General features: G+C 42.3%; 1 protein-coding gene across 5 annotated transcripts in view; it reads right to left on the reverse strand.

Annotated features, from left to right (window-relative positions):
* Positions 1–12,557, reverse strand: part of TMC6 (transmembrane channel like 6) — a 37,751-nt gene extending 25,194 nt beyond the window's left edge. Inside the window, exons 1-3 of one of the 5 annotated variants that reach the window (XM_077328092.1) lie at positions 12,454–12,557; positions 7,325–7,609; positions 2,137–2,270 (exon numbers count right to left, since the gene is read on the reverse strand). In XM_077328092.1, the coding sequence (XP_077184207.1) occupies positions 2,137–2,270; positions 7,325–7,368 (178 nt within the window). In that variant the 5' untranslated portion in view covers positions 7,369–7,609; positions 12,454–12,557. Of the gene's footprint in view, positions 1–2,136; positions 2,271–7,324; positions 7,909–8,045; positions 8,191–11,114; positions 11,315–12,453 lie in introns of those variants that run through there. The other 4 variants (XM_077328094.1, XM_077328095.1, XM_077328097.1 and 1 more) reach the window with 4 other exon arrangements.
* Positions 12,558–13,105: the final 548 nt, after the last annotated feature.

Raw genomic sequence — 13,105 nt, forward strand, 5'->3', positions numbered from 1 at the left:
CCTAGTTCACAGACAGCCCAAAAACTGGGAGAATAAGGAAAACATGATGATGACACAAATAATATACTGTACAGTTTTGGTTACATCTCGACAAAATGCATCTGAAATACAAATATGCCACTTTTTATCCATCGTGAACAATAAGTCCTTGGGCTTCACTAAAGTTTTCAAATATGTCAGGTATGTTTTGTAGGGATTCATTATCTGAAGGAAAACAAACCAACTGAAGTTGTGATAAATTCTTATAGATTTAGTTTTGGAGTTTCTGGCTTTTAGTTATATTTTGAATATTTAATACCATAAAGTGAAATTGGGCACAAATGACAGATTTAACTTGCAAATCAAATGAAAAAAGCATCCTTTGTTCATATTCTGCTTTCATTGTGCTCAGTAGACCCAACTCTTAATGATCAAAGAATCATAGAATCATAGAGTTGGAAGGGGCCATACAGGCCATCTAGTCCAACCCCCTGCTCAACGCAGGATTAGCCCTAAGCATCCTAAAGCATCCAAGAAAAGTGTGTATCCAACCTTTGCTTGAAGACTGCCAGTGAGGGGGAGCTCACTACCTCCTTAGGCAGCCTATTCCACTGCTGAACTACTCTGACTGTGAAATTTTTTTCCTGATATCTAGCCTATATCGTTGTACTTGAAGTTTAAACCCATTACTGCGTGTCCTCTCCTCTGCAGCCAACAGAAACAGCATCCTGCCCTCCTCCAAGTGACAACCTTTCAAATACTTAAAGAGAGCTATCATGTCCCCTCTCAACCTCCTTTTCTCCAGGCTGAACATTCCCAAGTCTCTCAACCTATCTTCATAGGGCTTGGTCCCTTGGCCCCAGATCATCTTCGTCGCTCTCCTCTGTACCCTTTCAATTTTATCGACGTCCTTCTTGAAGTGAGGCCTCCAGAACTGCACACAGTACTCCAGGTGTGGTCTGACCAGTGCCGTATACAATGGGACTATGACATCTTGTGATTTTGATGTGATGCCTCTGTTGATGCAGCCCAAAATGGCATTTGCCTTTTTTACCGCTGCATCACACTGCCTGCTCATGTTTAGTTTACAATCCACAAGTACCCCAAGGTCTCGTTCACACACAGTGTTACCTAGAAGCGTATCCCCCATCCAGTAGGCATGCTTTTCATTTTTCTGACCCAGATGCAGAACTTTACACTTATCTTGATAATTTGCATTTAATTTTGGCACCTATTCTATGGCAGGAAAATTATTCAAAAGTAGGATAATTCAATCAATCAATACCTTTAATGGCATATAAAATATGTAAAACAATTTGAATGTAAAATCAATACAAAATCACAATATCGAGCAGAATATTAAAACAGCACATGTAAACAGTTTCAATGAAATAGATTGGAGTTAACCTTGATGACAGTCTCTAGAAATTTGGTGACTACCTTTGTGGTATCAGGATCATCATTGTCCTTGAGGAGTTGCTGGCATATATCTCCATTGTTCGCATTAATCCTGTTCTACAGAATGGCTGAAAGAAATTTCTGGCGAGGTACTTTGTGAATTGGGCACTCTAATATTGAAAGTGTGATATTGTATCGAGCAAGCCCATTCCACAAGGGCAAAGCCTCTCTTTCAGAGGGGTATGGTGATATCTTGCAAAAAGAATTATAGAAATAAAGGCATTATTACAAGCTAACATAAAGGCTCTGTACTGAGAGGGAGCATCTAAGGTGCAAAAATAGTCAGCCATTTTTCCAAATTGGGTTCTAGAAGCATAGCAGATTGCAGGCTCAGATGGAAAAAGTTTATGGCACTCAAGATCTAGCAGTCTCTGTTTAATGGAGCAAAAAATAGGGGGTTCACCAAGGTTTTACAAGGAATTCAAAGACATCCCAATTTGATTAAGTTATGATTCAATTACTGAAAAAGCAGGATAAGTGTTTAAGATAAGAAGCTACTTTGTAGCTGGGAGCTGAGAATCAAGTCAGAGTGTACATGAGAAGCATTTTCTCTTTCTCCCTTTCTTTTTCTGTCACTGCATTAACCATTAGCTGATGAGGAAAAGAACAGTTATAAAAAACTGCATTACATATCTCTAACTTCTGAGCCAGGTATTTCCCGCTGTTCAGTAAGCAGAGCACATGGGCACCAAGACTCACCTCTTCCCCTGGAAGTGGCATTTGTCATCTCCTGCATCTCCACCATCTCCTGTTCAGCCAGCCAGCTCTGCTCCTGGATTAGCTGGTGGAAGGAATCATGTACAGCACCTTCATCATAGGGACTTGAGACCTGGCTGCAGGAATCAGAAAATCGGGATTCAGATCTCTTCATCTAGCATATTGGCCAAGATGACAGCATTACAGCCTTCAGGGGATTCACATAAGATCATTTTGAAGTCAGACATATATAATGAACAGGCCCAAGAGGGGAAGCAATCTCACCAGGCTGTACGTCTCCTCAGCCATAGCTGTTCTTGTGGAACATGCAACACAGTAGTATAAAATATATAATAGTAATATATGAAATATGTTGGAAAATGTCTTGTGAACAGAGAAGCAAAAAGACAGATAGGATAGTGAGCTTAGTACCTTCTCTCCGGTTAAGTGTCATTCCTCATCTGTCTCCAGATTGCTACCCTTAGGGTAATTTCCCCCTTTTTGGAAGTGCCACACTTTCCCTCTTACCCTCACTTCAGCTAGAGATGTAGTTAGGAACCTGTCACTTCTCTTTCCTATCATGAATATTAATTCGTAAATAAACCTTTATCTACTCTTTAACCAGGTTGTATACAACTGCTGTGTTAATTACTCTGCCAACCAAATATAGGTCTCATATTGCACCTTGAGAATAAGACAGGCCGACTCCTGGCAAGCTGTTTCTCCAAAGAGCTATTATAGCAGAAGCAGGCACACATTACTAGTTTCTAACTCAAATCATATTACATCCATCAGTCTCTTGATTCAGGCACAACATGACTCAGGCACAACATGAAACAATGGTTTAATTAAACTGTGATGTAATTAAACAGTAATTAAATGGCTCCTGTCGGCAGCAGAGGGTAGGACCCGCAATAATGGCTTTAAACTACATGTAGAATGGTACCAGCTAGGTATCAGGGGGGAAATTTTCACAGTCAGAGTAGTTCAGCAGTGGAATCAGCTGCCTAAGGAGGTGATGAACTCCCCCTCACTGGTGGTCTTCAGATAGCAGCTGGACAGATCGTTATCTTGGATGTTTTAGGCTGATCCTGCATTGAACAGGGGTTGGACTAGATGGCCTGTATGGCCCCTTCTAACTCTTATGATTCTATGCTTTTAAATTCATAAACAGCACCTTGATTTGAGCCCAGAAGCTACAAAATAGTTACGGAAACTGTTTAAGCAGTAGCAAGATGTGTGGAGTGTAAGAAACATGAAAAATGGGAGATGAAAGCGACACAGCAAGAAGGTGAAGAATGGTCAGAGGCATGGCATAACGGTACTTTTTTCAATGTGCGGAAATGCCCTTAGTCTCCAGACAAACTTCAAAGGGAGCTCAACACTGAGGACATCCAAATAAGCTAACAGGATATGGGTCACTATGGCCAGATGTTGCTTTTTAAGGAATTTAAATTGATTTATTAACTTGGCTGCTACCATGCAGCAACTTGAAACCTGATTAATCTTTGGCTCTCAGAGGATCCACTATGCACTGGCATGACAAGATATTACAATCATGCAATACAGGTAATCTAAAGCTGATCTTCCCCCTTCAAGGATTGCTGCCTTGCCATGGCAAAGGGGCCTGCGTAGCTCAGTGAAGCTATGAGCTATGCCGTGCAGGGCCACCCAAGACGGACAGGTCATAGCTGAGAGCTCTGACAAAAGGTGATCCACTGGAGAAGGAAATGGCAAACCACTCCAGTATCTTTGCCATGAAAACCCAATGGACAAGTTCAAAAGGCAAAACTATATGACACCGGAAGATGAGCCCCTCAGGTCGGAAGGTGTCCAATATGCTACTGGGGATGAGCAGATGGCTAGTACGAGTAGCGCCAAAATCAATGAAGCGACTGGGCCAAAGCCAAAAGGATGCTCAGTTGTGGAAGTAACTGGTAGTGAAAAGACAGTCCGATGCTGTAAAGATTTTTATTCCATAGGAACCTGGAACGTCAGATCCATGAATCAAGGCAAGCTGGACGTGGTTAAACAAGAGATGACAAGACTGAACATTGACATTTTAGGAATCAGTGAACTAAAATGGACAGGAATGGTGAATTTAATTCAGATGACCATCAGGTATATTACTGTGGACAAGAATCTTGCAGAAGAAATGGAGTAACCTTCATAATCAAAAAGAGAGTAGGAAAAGCAATCCCCAAAATGACAGAATGATCTCAGTTCGAATCCAAGGCAAACCATTCAACATCACAGTAATCCAGGTCTATGCCCCAATCACTGCTGCTGAAGAGGAAGTTGACCAGTTCTATGAAGCCCTACAACACCTTCTAGAAGCAACACCAAAAAATGATGTGCTTATCATCATGGGGGATTGGAATGCTAAAGTAGGAAGCCAAAAGATAACCGGGATAACAGGCAAGTTTGGCCTTGAAGTACAAAATGAAGCAGGGCACAGGCTGGTAGAATTTTGTCAAGAGAATACAATGGTCATAGCAAACACTCTTTTCCAACAACCCAAGAGATGACTCTACACATGGACATCACCAGACGGTCAATGCAGAAATCAGATTGACTATGTGCTCTGCAGCCAAAGATGGAGAAGTTATATACAGTCAGTAAAAACAAGACCAGGAGCTGACTGTGGTTCAGATCATCAGCTTCTTGTTGCAAAATTTAGGCTTAAATTGAAGAAAGTAGGGAAAAGCACTAGGCCACTCAGGTATGAACTAAATAATATCCCCGACGAATGTACAGTAGAGGTGACAAATAGATTTAAGGAATTAGATCTGATAGAGTGCCTGAAGAACTATGGACGGAGGTTCGCAACATTGTACAAGAGGTAGCAACTAAAACCATCCCAAAGAAAAAGAAATGCAAGAAATCAAAATGGCTGTCTGAAGAAGCTTTACAAATAGCTAAGGAGAGAAGGGAAGTGAAAGGTAAGGGAGAAAGAGAAAGATACACCCAATTGAATGCAGAATTCCAGAGAAAAGCTAGAAGAGAAAAGAATGCCTTCTTAAATGAACAGTGCAAACAAATAGAAGAAAACAATAGAATGGGGAGGACCAGAGATCTTTTCAAGAAAATTGGAGATATGAAGAGAATCTTTCATGCAAAGATGGGTATGATAAGGGAGCAAAATAGTAGGGACCTCACAGAAGCAGAAGAGATTAAAAAAAGATGGCAAAATTATACAGAAGAACTATACAAGAGCAAGCTTAACATCCCTGATAACCACAATGGGGTAGTTACTAACCTGGAGCCAGACATCCTGGAATGTGAAGTCAAATGGGCCTTAGGAAGTCTGAGCAACAATAAAGCTAGTGGTGGTACAGCATTCCAGTTGAACTATTCAAAATCTTAAAAGACGATGCAGTAAAAGTGCTACACTCAATATGCCAGCAAATTTGGAAAACTCAACAATGGCCACAGGATTGGAAAAGGTCAGTTTACATTCGAATCCCAAAGAAGGGCAATGCCAAAGATTGTTCAAACTACCGCACCATTGCTCTCATTTCACATGCTAGCAAAGTTATGCTCAAAATTTTACAAGATAGGCTCCAGCAATATGTGGACCGAGATCTTCCAGAAGTACAGGCAGAATTTCATAGAGGCAGAGGAACTAGAGATCAAATTGCCAACATACACTGGATCATGGAGAAAGCTAGGGAGTTCCAGAAGAACGTCTACTTCTGCTTCATTGACTATGCTAAAGCCTTTGATTGTGTAGAGCACAACAAATTGTGGCAAGTTCTTAAAGAGATGGGGATACCAGAGCTTATTATTTGTCTCTTGAGAAACTCATATGCAGGTCAAGAAGCAACAGTGAGAACTGAACATGGAATCACTGATTGGTTCAAAATTGAGAAAGGAGTTTGGCAAGGTTGTATATTGTCGCCTTGACTATTTAACTTGTATGCAGAAGACATCATGAGAAAGGCGGGATTAGAGCAATCACAAATTGGGATCAAGATTGCAGGGAGAAATATCAACAACCTCAGATATGCAGATGATACCACTCTAATGGCAGAAAGTGAAGAGGAACTAAAGAGCCTGTTGATGCGGGTGACGGAGAAGAGTGCAAAAGTTGGCTTGAAACTCAACATAAAGAAAACAAAGATCATGGCATCCGGCCCTCTCAATTCCTGGCAAATAGATGGGGAAGAAATGGAGATAGTGACAGATTTTATTTTCCTGGGCTCCAAGATCATTGCAAATGGGGACTGCAGCAAAGAAATTAAAAGACGCTTGCTCCTGGGGAAGAAAGCTATGGCAAATATAGACAGCATCATAAAAAGCAGAGACATCACCCTGCCATCACCCTGAATCCAGGAGATTCAGAAGCACATTGGGACTGCCTCTTCCGTTATAGCCCTCAAAGAGCATTAAGGTCTAGTAACCAAAACCTACTTAGGATCATTGGCCCTAAAGAGATCAAACTATCCTCAGTCAGCTGTCCTAGTGGACCACTTTACAGTTCTGCAGGGCTTGCATGACAGCGCTTTTCTGCCAGGCCTATGGTTGAGACCTCTCATAACTATCAACTGGTCTCATAGGCCTCTCTGCCTGCACCTGCCAGAGTACAGTTTCTAGGAGGTCTATATCATCCCCACCCCCCACCCCCATGAAGGATGGCAATATTTTATGGGCAATATTCAGTTTGTATTGGAATTTAAACTTCATTAGAGTTTATATTGTATTTTAGAATTGCCTTTGACTTTAATTATGTTGTGATCTGCCCTGAGTCTGCTGAGAGAGGGTGGAATAATTTTAAATAATAAATAACTTTGTCATTATTTGTCTCAATGTCTAGTATGAAGCACCTGCAAGTTTCCCTTGCTGACTTCTATAGTAATGAGACAGGCGTTGTTCATACTAGATCTTGGAAGTACAAACTGTTTTGTGTAGGAGAGAGAGAGAGAAAGAGAGAGAGAGATGAAATATTCCCCTTTAAAAATGTTCTATTCATCAGCCACATGTGCATCACATTTCAGTTATCTGGAAATAACAATCTGGAATTACACCTTGACTCTCTCATTCTGAAGAACAGAAGCATATATGTTTCATTTTCAGATTTTTCAAGAAACCTGTCATACTCTGGGCTATATATATTTAAAACATTTTTAAAATGGTGGTAATGCAGCTTGACCATCATCAATCAAATATACAATAAAACTGTAACACTCACCTGGCATTCTCAGGGCCAAAGGTGAAACTCAGTGTGTGGGCCATCTTGATTGCTCAGATCCACAACCTCTTGCCTATCAGTTTATTTCCGTCTTCACTTTCCCGTCTTCATTTTCCCTTCCCAGGCAAGGAAGTACCATTTAATATTACTTGTTTGAGAACTGTGTGGGCTCATCACACCAAATGTACAAGACTTTGAGATCAGAACAAGTGGCCTGACCTTCTACTGACTCCTGGGACCAGCAAAGCAAGAGCGGGGAGCCGACACAACATGTAAGCCAGTACGCTAGAAGGAACATAAAAAGAAAGAATGCAAAGCTATAAACACCTCCCCACTATCTTCCCTTGCAGGACTTCTTACAAAATACAAAGTTTGTATCAGGCAACAGCTGTCCAGTCAGCTGTGAACAAAGAGGAAGGAAGCAAAGTCCAGACAAAGGCTCCGATTCAGTATGGTGGTGCAGGAACCTTGCTTGGCGTTTCAACACTCAGATAATGCAAACACAGCAGCTAGTTCCAGCCTTGCATACTTCCCGCCCACCCCTTTGGGTGGGAGAGCAGAGAGGGCCATTCTGCCTTTCTGGGAATGAAATTGCAGGGGCACAGGGAGGTCTCCCAGTTAACCCGTAGGTACTTTTAATCCTGACTGGTCAACAACAGAGTTAGATAAGCAACCAAGGCTGAAGTTTCTTTTGATTCTTTTGTGTTCACTAAATGCTCACCACATGTTGCCAGGGTGATAAGGATTTTCTTTTCTTTTTGCAGCCTGAGGCATGCCAATGGTGAGGCTTTGGAGTCCAAGATGAATTTAGCCCCTGCGTTCTGGGAGAGGGGGGGAGCACAACTCATTCACAAGATCAAGATCTCTCTCACCAGTGCTTCACTTGCTTTGGACCCTGAACAGCAAAGAAACAAGGCAATGGGTGTTTCCTGGCTGACAGGAAGCCTCTCCTCACCACAATCTGTCTCTTTGCAAGTTGCAGGAGAGCTCTGAAATTGCCTGAGAAGGGTTCACAAAACACAAACAGGAAGCGACTGGGCTTATACATAAGATAAAGACTAAGGGTTACACGCCTGGGCAGTCAAGCAGGTGCTGGAAGCTGGCAAAACACTAAATTTAGTCAAGGCCATGACTTTTTCACTTTCTTTTATGATTCCTTTCACCAAAAGTTGTAATAGGTCCCCCTACTTCACCATCCTACATCAACAATGCAGAACAAACAAAATGACTCTATTGTGTCTTTTCTGTTTTGAAAGGATAATTTTGTTCTAACTACAAATCAGGACTGTGCTAGCCCCAGGGCTTTGAGAATCCTTTGGGAAAATACTGCAAGCCACACATTTACCGCAGTGGCCCCTAGCTCTTTGCATTCCTTGCCTTCCCATTCTTGGCCTCCTGAAAAAAAATTCCAGTGGTTCTTTAATGGCGGCTGTATCTGAACTGTGCAACTCTAAACTTTTATCTCAGATTTTATTCTTCTGACCTTGATGCTAATAAGTATTGTTTTTAACTGCTTTTATGGGTGTGAACTGTTTACTGCAGAGTGCATTATTGTCTCTTAATTTGAATTGTTGCTTTCACAGTTGTAATGTTGCACTTTGTATTTTTGGTTTTATAGCTTGATGTATCACCCCTGACTACTACTTTCCAGAACATGCTGCCTTCAGAATCCTCTCACACCGCCTGTGACAGTCTCAGCCGTTTTGTGTGAAGTTATAACAGTGGTGCCTATTAAGTCTGTGGGGTCATCAAGACACAGACACAGTTTCTTCCAGTTATCAGCTCCTTATTAACAACAACTCCAACCAGAAAGACCGAACAGTAACACACTACTCAACGTTCTTATAAACACTGCTGGCTTCCCACAGAGCAACCTGATTGGCTCTTAATGGAAGCCTTGTGATTGGTCCATAAAGAAAGCAAGTCATTGGCTACAACAGGCAAATGAGAGTGGCTGATAACACAGTTATCACAATGTAGTTCAGTGTCCACATACACAATGGTGTCACTGGGAAAGCAGATCCTTAGCCAGACTTTGGGCCCAGCGAATGCCTGACCTTTCCATCCTCTAGAGCTAGAAGGCTGTCAGGTTCAAGTTGGTAAACTCCTGGAAAATTGGAGTCAGAGCCTGGGGAGGGAGTCCAGCAGAGATGTGATGCTAAAGTCTACTCTCCAAACCTGCCATTGTCTCCAGGGAAATTTATTTCTGCCTTCTGGAGATCACTTGTCATTCTGGGGAAAGGATTTTGAGCCACCTTGAATCTCATTTGGGTAGTGAAAAGCGGGCTATAAAATATTCCTTCTGCCTCTTCCTCTTCTTTTTACCTTCTTCTCCCCCTACCTGGAGGTTGACCTGCCTTCTTTTTTGTCTAGTCACTGGAGCCATTTCACTCCTCCTGACAGATTATATATCATTAGACCCACCTGTTATAGAAGTTAGATTCAGTTTTTTTTAAACTTATAAATCATTTTCTGTTTGCCATGAAACATATAAGTGATCTGGGCTTGTCATCCTCTTTTTGCTAACCTACTTCACAGGATTGTTGTGAAGCTAAAATGGAGACTGGGAGAATCATGATCTTCCTAGAAGAAGGGTAGGATAATACACTAAATAACAATATACAAATGTCAGGCTTTCCTTGACACTATTGCTTTCCAAACTATTTAGCATTTTCTTTTCCCCTTCAGCAACTTTTTAAGATTAGAACATCACTGGCTTGCAATTTGCATGTAAATTGCATGAGAAGTAATGAAGCAGACCCTAAATGCCAAGCTCGCTCCCTTTTGCTCCATACCAGAATTCAGAGACCGTGCCAATGATGCAAACAAAAGACATTTGTTTGCCTAGTCAGGGCTGCCTCTACTCCCCACCCCCTGTGAACGAAATAGCTTTGTCCTGTTTTGGCAGCAGCCCAACAGATTGCCAAATCTTTACTGCAGCCAAGCAAATAGCCACACCCATCTCCTTCCATCTAAGGCTTATGTTTCCACCCTTGGAGAATATTCTACTGGCCTGGCTGCAGATGGACATAAAGGAGTTAAACACAGACAATTTCTCTTCCCAGCCCCCAGGAATTTCACACTCTGCAGCAAGTCTAGGCAACCAGGCAGTTACGATCTATTATATCACTTGCTTTATGCAGAATATGTTTCGTATATTTAAAAAAAGATGCAATCTATACATCACTCTGCATAATATTTGCATGGGCTTGCACCCTTCTATGTACATGGAATGAAAAGTCTGTGAATTTGTGCTCAGTGGCATCTTCACACATATTCCCAACACAGAGAAAATAATCAGAAACACGCAATTGTCACATTATTATTTGTGTACAACTTCATGTTTCCCAATACATGTAAGGACTGTGCATGGGACACTCAATGTATCTGAAACAGCCAAGGTCCAAAGCGCTAACATTTTTTGGCACTTTGAAATAAAGACTCTTTAGAAATCAGCCATAGAAACATAGATGTTGACCAGGGATGACACAATCATGCAGAAACCCTCAAAAAGAAGGGAAAATAAGCCCTGTTATCCTCACCCAAAAGACACAACTACAATTTGGAAGCCCTGCTACAATCAGTGGAGGCTTACATTTGAGCTCATTCCCTGTCAATCATTATGGGTTGTGGTACAGATGATAATCTGGAGGACTTTCCCATAGGAAAAGAAATCCCCCGTGCTGCCAGTTGCCTACTACAGTACCAAAGCAAGAGGAAAACTGCTGTCAGGGTGTGCCTTTAGTGTGACTGGTAGCTCCCACCCTTCAAATACAGGCAGCTTACTTACCTTCGTAAGGCTACCAGAAGATCTTTTACTCCATAGGAATTTTCATGCTTCCAGTATTAGGTACAGCCTACATCCTATTTTCCTGGTGCGCCTCCTGGCAATTTTACATTCTCCCTTGCCCTTTCTATGCAGCAGCTTCTGAAACAATGGAAACGCTGCCTGCCCAAGGCTAGCCTGCAGGGCCAAGGAAGTGTTCCAGGGATCTCCACCCCTGCTGTGCCAGGCATTACACAGGCTGTCTTCTCATCTTCCACCCTGCCCCCTTCTCTAGGCCCTTTCTGCCAAAGCCTCCTTTCAATTAGCTTGTATTTGGGCATCACAGTGGGGCATCTAACACACTCCATGCCCCAATTCTGCTTTCCTACACTAAAGCTGGGATTCATGCTTACTGTCAAGCAAATGTATTTAAATTGCTGTGAATAGCTTTGGGATCAAAGCACTGCATTCAGAACAGTTAGATTTGATGAGTTTGATTGATAAGGTGGGACTTCACCTCCTCTCAAGCAGAAACTGTGTCTGTTGCTTCCCCCCCCCACACACACACACACACCAAACTGCAGGACTGGCTTTAAAATCACTTTGTGCTTTCCTGCATCTGAAATATTGGCATAACTGTTCTTTCATCATAATGGTTAGGTCTCTGAACTCTCTTTAGTATGCAGGAACCATTACATCTTGGATAGCATTTTACAGTAAGTAAATAATGCAAAGTATGAGTTGAAAGAAATGAACCCTTAAAGTGCAGAACTGCCTAGAGTTTCTAAGGATAGGAATTGTAGGCAAAAGCCCTCATGTTGTCACTGATAAGGACTTTTTGCCTAATCCTCCAAGATAAACACTCTGCCTTTCATGCCTACTTTGCTCCAGCACACAATTCTGCAGAAACTTACAGTTTTAGAACCCCAAGAAGCTTAACTCAACTTTTAGCAGGGAAAAGGGAAGGAGATGCAACTGCACATTATACCACTTGCATAAACCAACAGCATTTTTAATCCATCAAGAACCAGATGGATGCGGGCACTGTAGAGCTGCATTCTTCCCAATCTGGTGGTAAGAAAAGCCTTGCAGGTCACTACACTGCTTATTACAGCGGGGTCCTCTGAGTGCAATCTGACTCTTTCTGCCTACTCCACAGTTATACTGTATTAACCAATCTCGGCCATGGTACTGAGAATCAGCCCCACATAGGGTATCCAACCCTCATTCAGGACATAGCTGCATGTCGCTGATCTGACACAGGAAATGGCAAAACAACATAATATTTCAAAGTTTATAAAAGACATAGCTGTTTCATAATCCCACCCACCATAAATATCCCACACTCTCAAGCTTCACTGACCTTGTAACTTCTAGAGTTTTGCCACAAAACTAAATAATCTTAATGCTGCCACCGAAACTTCTTCAAAATTCCTTTCCTGCTTGCAATCAGACCACACCCTGTGCCTTACCTGTATTACAAAGGATGCTGGGAGCTGTAGTCCTTTTTTATGAAGCAATCTCCTGCAGTAAACTAGGATTATTAGAGACGTTACTAAAAGGACAAATGATAATGCTTTCATACAGAACAACAATGTTATGTGTTCAAATGCATTTTCTAGTAGATCTACAGCTAGGTTGTCTCAAGGGAGACTATTTTGATAGTCTGCTGCATTTCTATGACAACATCCTTGAGCATCTTTGGAGGTAACACTAACCTTCAGAGCTCTGCAGTAACTAATGTTTCTAAACAAAATAACAGCAGATAGCACAGCCTTTTTAACCCAAAGGAGGGAAGGTTTGAAGTGGAGCGGCCGCTGGGCCAGGCCTCGTGCACGGTGGAGCATCCCACGAGGGGGACGGGGAGAAAGGGTCATTGAGCTGCCTGCTCCCTGGAGACCGCTTCACTAGCAGACCTCGGCACTGGCTGGGGGGGTCTGGGGGCAGCGGGGCCGAGCAGAGCAGCCTGTGTGGGGCAACCAGGGGCCAGAAGCGGTGTTGGAACTGGGCGTGTG

The sequence above is a fragment of the Paroedura picta genome, chromosome 3 (assembly GCF_049243985.1).
Source record: "Paroedura picta isolate Pp20150507F chromosome 3, Ppicta_v3.0, whole genome shotgun sequence".
In the NCBI taxonomy this organism is placed as follows: Eukaryota; Metazoa; Chordata; class Lepidosauria; order Squamata; family Gekkonidae; genus Paroedura; species Paroedura picta.